We start from the raw sequence: 9,883 nt of genomic DNA, 5'->3' as shown, positions 1-9,883 counted from the left end.
TTCACTTTCACTGCATTTGAATTAGTCAGATGAGGTGTGTGTGTGTGTTTGACACACTTCATCATTTTAATGCATCACCACTGAGAGAGTGAATAACGGCAAATGTGTGTATTACTGTGTGTGTGTGTTTGATTTCTATATTACTCTGGTTATGTAATGCACATTTCATTGAACCATTCATCATTAGAATCATCAAGCCTAGAAATTAAATCATCATTAGGGCCACACAAACTCACTGTCCTGCTTTAAAATGTCAGGATACCTGTGAAGGCATGCACTCAAACAACAGTGTAGCTATTGTTAACTAACACTATTAAAATGTTGTTGTTGTTGTTGTTGTTGTTGTTTGGTAACAAATAAAGCTAAAATGAAATATAAATATTTGATAAAAAAAACTCAAACTATAACTGAAAAAAAAAAATTAAGCCAAAATAAATATTTAAAACACACACAAAACAAAAACACAAAAATGACAAAAAAAAACTAAATTACTACAATTTAAAATAAAATTAAAATGAAACTGAATGAATATAGATATGGAGTATTGTTATTGTTAACTAAAGCTATTCAAATTAATCATTTTTTGGTAATTAAAATAAAGCTGAAACTAAACAAAATTTACTTACTATAAACTTGTAAAAAATATTATAATGAAAATCATTTTTAAAAATGGAAATAAGATGAAGTACTAAAATTACTAAAACGAAAAATAAAACATACTAATTAAATCTAAATAGACATATATAAAATTTACAAGAACGAAAGTGTCAAAAGTCACAACTAAATTACTAAAACTTAAACTAAAATTAAACTGAAACTGAAAAAAGTAAAAAAATAAATGAAAGGAACATAAAAATATTTTAAAATGTCCATAAGTGCAATTATGTAAAAACAGAAATAAGTGCAATAAAACTTAGAAATAAAATTACTAAAACTAAAATAAAGTTAAAATAAAAATTGTACAAAAATAAAATTACTAAATTAAAATAATGAAACAAAATATAAAAAATAAATGCTAATTCAAAATAATAATTGCATATAATGAATACTAGAAAAACACTGACACACATAGGAAAATAATAAAAGCATTACAGAAGAAAACATGCAAGACTGTCTAGAGCTTCATAGTGGTTTATCACTCGGCTGGGTTTCAATTCACAAAGCCAAAAGGGAGTAAAAAGCACAAAAACTATGACTGATCGATGGATAAATAGAGATTATTATATCACGTGACTCTCTGTGCATATTAAATTAGATTGTATTATCATAAAAATGATAACATTTTGCACTGAAGAGTGAAATGAAAAAGTCAAACATTCAGATAAAGTTCTGAGTCAGAGGAAAGATGAGTTTATGAAACTCTTTTATTAAAACTAATCTCCATCTCTGGTTTTAATGCATAGTGATTCTCTTTACAGAGCAAGCGTCAGCAGCGCTGGTCTGGGATCAGATGTGGTCTGTGTGTTTGTTCTGATCTCAGAGAATCAAACCTGCTCTAACACCAGTCAACGGCTCTTCAACAGCAGCTGAGATTTAAAGAATGCAGCAGATCGGAGGCAGATGAGAGTTTCTGGGTAATTCGCTCGTTATTTCTTTCTTTAAACGATTCAATAATTCCCGTCTGTCAGGTTTGCGAGTGTGACAGCGGAATAATTTGAGCTAACTGCTCTCATATTATTATTCATGAATCTAATTTCACATCAAGTGGAAATTAAATGTGTCAAATGCAGATTCACGTTTGAGAGTGTGTGTGTTTGTGCACATCATCATAATTATAGTATATGTACTTAAAGGGATAGTTCACCCAAAAATCTAAATTAGTTGTTAATTTACTCACCCTCATAACATCCAAGATTTTTTTTCTTTATTATAACAGTAAATAAGAACTACGAGCATAGTTTCACCTTGAAATTGTCTTTAATGTTCTACTGAAGAAAAGTCACTTAAATCTTGGATGGCCTGAGGGTGAGGAAATTAACACTAAATATTGGTTTGTAAGTACAAATATGATTTGCTGTATCTGTTTTACACTTGGATTACGTTTGATTAAGTTGATTTCGAAACCACAAAAAAAAAGCTTACTTTCATGCTTCGTGGAGTTATTTCAGTCCAGAATTAAGTGTCAAAGTTGACAGTAAATTTGATCATTCTCGCTTTGTAATGAAACTGAACACTGCAATGAGAGTTGTAAAGGTTTCTAATAAAATTGTTTTAACCTTCGTCCAAAATCCATCTTTTTCACCTTTCATTCTGTTTCTGATCTATAATGCATCCAGGGTCCAAAATAAACACTCACCAACAGCTGAATAGCAGTTAAAATGACCTTGGAAGAGTGACTTAAAAGAGTTCCTGGTCTGTTGGCTTGTATTAAGAAAGAATTCATGGCTAAAATTGAACTCAATTGATTACAATTAAAAAAAAAAATGTAATGTTTTTTATTTTATTTTTTTCTTAATGTGGCAACAAATGTTAACTATTAATCCAGCAACTCATAATAATGTTGAAAACAGTTGTACTGCTTCATATTTTTATGGGAAACGTCATAAAAAAAATTTAAGATGCTTTGTTAAATAGAAAGTTCAGAAGAATAACACATTATATTACAAATATTGTTACTGAAATATTTTATCAGTTTAATACATCTTTGTGAATGAAAGTATTGATCTATTCACAAAGACATAATATAAAAACCATCCTGTCCCAAAATGGCATACTTCACAAAGATTACATTACTAGACACCTTTAGCATACTGCTCTAAATGCACTCATTTTAAAGATGCACTATTAATATGGAAATTACAGATGGAGCCTCAGCCCCAGCATCTTCTCACTGCCACCTGATGCTGTTCCCATCATGCCTTGTTTCTCCTCCAGGTGAGGGCCGGACACACTAAATGAGGCTAATATGGTGAAGGTAATTGTACTGCGTATAAATGTCTCATTCCTCTCTCACTCATTTCAGATTGACATTTCACAAATGGGGCTTCATTTTCAAGCGGCCGGCCAGATAAATTTCAATTAAAATGCCTGTCAGGACTGCTTACGGGGAACACGGTAATTCAAAAATAAACAAAATGACACATGAATATATGAATAAGTAAACAGCTGGCCGCACCATGCAGGACAAAAGAGGAATCCTCGTATTGTGATGTCAAGCCGTTCTGGACCAATCGCTAGAGGCGAAATAGCAGTGCTCATGAATATTTATGAGCGAACGTACCGGACACATGTGGAGCGGACAGCTTGTGATTTTGCTCAATAAAATGCATGAATTGAATTCTGAAACCTGGTGTCTCATGCAGACGAAGAGGATGTCGAATGCAACTGGAATGGAAAAATTATCATTTGCAGTGGAATCTGTAGAGCGAATCTGATTTTGTGTCAAGCAGAAACAGGCAAAAAAACTGATCAATAATCTGCGGTTTTTAAAATGCCCTGAATTTCATTTCACAACAGAGTTGCTAGTACAAAGTCTCTCGAAAACTCAGGCCTGTCAAGTTAATTCTAGAAAACAATTCTAGACAAAATGCCACAGCCAAAAACATCTGTCTGTCTATTACAACAATAGCATCAACATTTAATAATATAGCACAGATGAAACTCATCAGGTCAGACAGGCTAATACACACTTCATCATATGTGTGTCCATCATTAGTCAGTGACTGCACAAGCGATGCTGATATCAATAACTAGAGAGCTGGGCGGAATAATATGACGTGATATATATACAGTAATAAAATAGCCTGCCACAATTTAATTATAGTGAATAAGATGTACATAAATGTGCTGATGCATAGATTTGTATATCATTATAAATGTAGGCTATATATCACAAGTTGACTATATATATATATATTTTTTATTTCAATCGATGTAAAAAATAGTTTTTTATAGTTTTTCTTCTAGTTTTAATTAGCTATAATAACCCTGGTCATGCACTGACAAGAGTGTTGGCAGATTTTACAACGAATACAAGCAAAGGTTAACACTTAAGGTTAAATGAGGCTGGATGATGAATCTGTCTATCATTACCCATCATCAAACACACACACTCAACACAATCCATCACCGCGCTCATGAGCAAAACCATCAGACTCTTAAAACACACACATACAAACACATTCATCACCCGTCTGCATCTTATCGAAGTTAAAGTGCGCACACACACACACACACACACACACACACACATATACCATTCATCACTTTATAGCATCTAGTTAAAAGGGCGTCTGGCAAGAGCAGGCCAGAGGCCACCATATAAAACCCAGAGAGAGAAAGAGTGTCGAGAAATACAGTGTAAAATAACATATCAAAGACACTGTGAGATGAAAAGAAATGAAAATAAATAATACTTTAAGAGTAAATGCCTAATTTATTCATGCTGCAATGCATGCTGGGAACTCACAAATCCTTAATGTTTCAGCAACATTGTCACGCCCCTGGACTCATTATGTTGTGTTTTCCGTCAATGTGTTCCATGTCACATGTTTATTGTGTCATTATGTTCAGGTGTGTCTTGTCATTAACGTTCGCCTTATAAGTTGCATTCAGTTCAGTGTTTGGTTGTCCGGTCTCGTCTATGTGTACGTGTGTTTCTGCCTTCTCCCTATGGATTAGCCCATCTTCCTCGTTACGTGTATCTCTCCCACACAACACCGTGACAAACATAAGTTTTAATTTAGTTAAAAGTAGAGATGCAAACTTCATGTCAGATCACTCAATGATATTTGCCAATACTCTGAACCATATATATATATATATATATATATATATATATATATATATATATATATATATATATATATATATATATATATATATACACACACACACACACACACACACACACACACACACTGGTACTTTAGAGGTTGAAATCAACAACAACACTTATAGTAGGTGTTATTTATATTCAGATATAATAAAATCACACACAAATAAAAACGTCTGCCCTGAAAGCACACATACATCCCAGAGACGTCTATTTACGTCTGCAAGACTTATTTTTATAGTGTGTCTGCATTTCTGCAATAAATCTATAGGAAGTTTCCTATCAGATTTATACACGTTTCGAAAATTTACGAAAATGTTTATGATTCAGAATGTTTTTAAAACTAACATCTTAAAGACGTCTATGAGATGTTTTTACACAGCAGATCCAGCTCAAGCAATCTTTAACAAACACCTTGCAGACATACTTGTGCTATCTGGGTGTATACAACTCAATTAGGTTTCAGAAAAAACTATATTACAGATTTATTCAAACATACATATACAATTAACAGTAAATATGCTCTCTCTAGTTTTTTCAATATAACTAATGAGATGTGAACATTGGGTCACTTTCCTGAGGTAAATGCAATGTTAAGTGATATTGTACATGAGCTGTTTTATTTTATTTCTTTCTTTCAATTAAAATGCTGATTGAGTGATTATGTGAAACATGAACATTTTTGTAAGTTGCAATGTATCTTTCAGTGTTGTTTCTGAAGTCCTTTCATGTTTATTTCACGAATTAAAGTGGCTAAGACTCACGCTCTTCTCTGCTGCATAAAACTGAAGCTGCTACATCAATCTGTCACACCCCATTTAAGAGCATCAAAATGCCATTTATTGTTTGAATTTTGTGGTAAAATATACAGGATTTGAAAACTGAGGCTTTGTTTCTTATCAGAAGTAAAAAAGCACAAAGCTTTTTTTGATAATTGGATTGGAGGCACATTACAAATAATGTTTTGTGAAGGGAAAACTGTGGCCATGGCAATCCTGGCTTAAACTACAGGTGATGCATAGGGTCAAATAGAACCTGTGTCAATGGTCAGCATAAATGCATTATTATCAGTTTAATCTGGACAGCCCTAAATATAAAAATTTCATGCAAGTTGCTGTCTGACATGCTTTTTCACTGCCTTTTGATTGACAGAAAATAATCAGCCCATTTTCTGTTTTTAAACAATTGGCTGATGGCCGATAGTGCAGGTAATTGATTTATCGGCGTATACCGATTATCGGTATCCCTAGTTTAAAGTAATTCACAACTCAGTACTTATGTATTAATGAGTCGAAAGATTTTTTTTTTTATTATTTTTTTACAATATGGTTTCATGTGTAAATTGAGGGGGAGGGGCTCCAGATTTCTCAGACTTTCATTAGCATGTGTTTTACCTTGTCTGTGGAAGAGTTTGCTGCCCACGATCACAGTCATGGACGCCACTTTCTGTTTCTGTAGTTTATCCGGAGGAATGCATGTGTAGAAATCATACAACAGCTTACTGTAAACAGACAGACAGAAAAGTATAGTCTTAAAAACGTTAATGAGATCGACTGACAACATTTTTTTAAAGAGCTTCAAAGCAGTTCATGCACTTAATGTCTCATTTAGTGATATTTTGTAAGTCATCTAATCAGTTTTTGTACAACAGTAAGTGTCAGTTTATACTGTATTTCTGTAGAAGATCTTTATCAATAATCTTGAATAAAAGATAAAAATAGCAGAAATGAATCCATAAATATATGCTGAGGCTGCTGTAGGCAGAGAAAGTGACCTGTGTTTTATCGATCGAGTCTGAACGCCGCCGGGGTCTGTGAGAAACTACTGTATCATATCGACCCTCAACAATCACCTGTGTTTTGTGTGCAGTGATGAATTAGACGCCACTTGAAGCATAACACACACACACACACTCCCGGCTCTAACTAGATCAAAACACTAAAATGAAACTATCCATATGAGAGAAACTCGCTCCACTGTTTCTCAAACTCATTAAAGCGCCTCAGTTAAGCGCATGAGCAGCTAAACTTGTTAAAGTCATATTACAGTTATTATAGCATTAGCGTCCAAGTAGATTAGGTAAATGTAAGAGGACAAGTGCATTAAGGACCATCAGCTTCAGACTGAAGGAGAGTCTGTGTGTTTGTGGTGATTGATTTCTGACGTCACAAACTGATGGCAGTCATTTAAAGTGTCTTCAAGCACTTGTAGAAACGGCTGTCAGTACATCAGTTCAGCACAGAGCGATCAGGGGGGGTTTTAGAGAATTTAGGCTGCTATGAGACACACCTGAGGAGTTTAGCATTGAACACATTTTCCACATCTTGCAGGACTGTGGGCAAGTACTTCAGAGCGGCCACCTACAATGCACACACACACACACACACACACAGACATTTATATTAAATTGTATATGCTCTAAAAATATAATAATATAAATAAAGGATTTATAAAAATCATAAATTATATATATATATATATATATATTTTATAATTGAAAAATATTTTATATGATACATTATAATATTACTTAAAATATTTGATATACATATACACCTGTTAAAGGATATAATTGTATGTATTTATATTATGTACACAATATGAAAATAATTGATAAATAGTTTTATATTTGATATATATTTTATTATATCAATCTTATTTGTATAGTTTTAAATGCGTTTTCATATATAATGTACATAAATGTGTAAATATATACACATGCATAAACGCACACAAATACACACACACAAATATATCATTGAAATCAATAACATAAATGTATAAATACATGTATAGCTATATATATTTAATAAACTGAATTCAACTATTCATACCTGCTGCAGTAGTGTAGTGGTGTAGTCACTTTTCATCAGGTTATTGATCGACTCAAATAAACTTTTGAGAGATTCCTCAAACTCGGCCTGTTCCTTCCCTTCATACAGTCTGGCAGGAGAGAGAGAAAATACACTTGTGAGATACATTTCACATATCCATCATCACACATTCGCACACTTCTACACTGTTATACCCCTTTTCCACCAGGACTTCAGGTCTATTTCAAATAAGATGTTCCTGTGGCTCAAGTGGTAGAGCATTGTGTTAGCAGTGCAAGATTGTGGGTTCGATTCCCAGGGAACACGTTAGGTAAAAACCGTTAGACTGATTGCATTGTAAGTCGCTTTGGATAAAATGATCTGCTAAATGCATAAATGTATAAATGTAAGCGGTGAATAATCTTCTCGGTTAACAACATTTTAACAACTACCAGTTTGTTTATAGTCAAAATAAATGAGTCGACATGAAAAAGATGTGGTTTCAAGCATAAAAGCATGTAAGTGATGTATACATTATTTCATACAATAAAAATATTTCCCAAAAAGGACACTAGTAAACCAGTGCAGGAGTTGCAACACAAATGCATGTATAAATAATTTAAACTAGATGTATATCTTAAAAAGATAGATCATTTTATCATATAAACTGCACTACAAAGAAAAATGCTTCACTTTCCAGCCACTTTAATTTAAGTTTGTTTTTATAACTTTTTTGTATTTGATGTGTAATTTATAATTATGTACTTAAATAGCATCAAAACTGCTTGTGTTCTTATCAGTGTTAATTAAAGTAGTTTTTTTGGTTTTTTTAAATATATAAATTCCATACAATGGACAAAATTTCCATTTGCTTGTCAAAATTCACACGATAATGCATTTATGTTTATATTTATTAATTTAGCAGAATGTATGAAGAAACACCTGCATTTGATTCATGCATTATTTAATTGATATGATGCATAAAGCATGGCTATAATTTCTATCCAAACACATTACGTTTAGTGGTTAGTTCATTTTATTGTTCAAATTAAAATGCCAAGCCATCCCACTTGAGACCTGTTTTTGCAAACGCAACACAAGTCACTACACCCTACAGTAATTAAATGTATGACCGGCGCAATCGGAAGACAGATTTCACTGCTTGAGGCTTTATTGCGATGCATCTAGTCAGGACAATAAAGACGTGATGAGTCTGGTTAGTTTGTGGGTCACTTATGATGCTGTTCGACACTAAAGTCTGTGGAAAGGCTTTCAGGTGACGCAGAGGATCATGATAGTGACTTTGATTCATATCTCTCAGTCTCTCTGCACTTCTTCAATGTTGTTTTGTCCCATCTCTGTCCATCAGGTCAGTTGTGTCTCTCTCTGTCGGTCTGTCAGGAGTAACAGATGTTATAGTCGGTGGGGTTTCTGAGGGTGGAGATTATGCTGTAACACACGACAGTATTTACCGCGGTACCGCTGAAGAACAGACGTGATTACTGAAGCATTGTTCCTCTAATCCACATGAGAGCCACAGTTAATACGGCACCTCTGACCTCACACAATAACACACACTACAGTAAACACACACACACACACAGTCACAAAACAAAGAAGCATATATACTGTCATCAAGACAAATAGATTTACATTTCCTAGACTCAATAAACCTACCGAGAAATGCATATGCATGTAAACCGACAAACGTCAACCTTAACAAAATAAATGTAAAAGTCAGGTCTGAATGCAAAATAAACATCAAATCTGATTAGTTGTGAAATGCTGGTTATGTTGCGGTACTATTTTAGTTTTGAGTTCACAAACTGCTTTGTATATTTCATTGATTTTTGCATGTACAGTAAATTTAAGTGGAAATAAACATTAGAGCTGAAATAAACATTAATTAAACCTAAATAATAATATTTAAGCACAAAAAAAGTTAAATTAGAACTGAAAATATATAAAGCATATTTCTGGTCAGCATTGAAAATTGAATTTTTTATTTTACGCAAAATGCGATATTCGCAAAGTTATTAGGTCGTGTTCTTTCCCTTTTTTCCAAACCAAGACAAGCGCCAGTCTCATCTTTTTGCAGAATACGATATATCCGCTCAACCAATCACAGCACACCATTCCACACACTCTAGACAGTAACAACCAATCGTAGCGCACCATTCCACGCACTGTAGACAGTAACAACCAATCACAGTGCACCATTCCACACACTCTAGACAGTAATGGCAACGTTTTGAACACACTCTGCATCTTAGTTTTAATCCTCAACTTTGTACTT

At 33.4% G+C, this 9,883-nt stretch overlaps 1 protein-coding gene across 1 annotated transcript in view; it reads right to left on the bottom strand.

The window, feature by feature from the left end:
• Positions 1–9,883, bottom strand: part of LOC113113816 (dedicator of cytokinesis protein 2-like) — a 121,548-nt gene that overhangs the window by 85,764 nt on the left and 25,901 nt on the right. Inside the window, exons 22-24 of the mRNA XM_026280305.1 lie at positions 7,609–7,717; positions 7,064–7,134; positions 6,169–6,275 (exon numbers count right to left, since the gene is read on the bottom strand). Of these exons, the coding sequence (XP_026136090.1) occupies positions 6,169–6,275; positions 7,064–7,134; positions 7,609–7,717 (287 nt within the window). The remainder of the gene's footprint in view (positions 1–6,168; positions 6,276–7,063; positions 7,135–7,608; positions 7,718–9,883) is intronic.

The sequence above is a fragment of the Carassius auratus genome, chromosome 14 (assembly GCF_003368295.1).
Source record: "Carassius auratus strain Wakin chromosome 14, ASM336829v1, whole genome shotgun sequence".
In the NCBI taxonomy this organism is placed as follows: domain Eukaryota; kingdom Metazoa; phylum Chordata; class Actinopteri; order Cypriniformes; family Cyprinidae; genus Carassius; species Carassius auratus.
The sequence above is the reverse complement of the archived record's forward strand: the minus strand, read 5'-3'. Positions and strand labels throughout refer to the sequence as shown.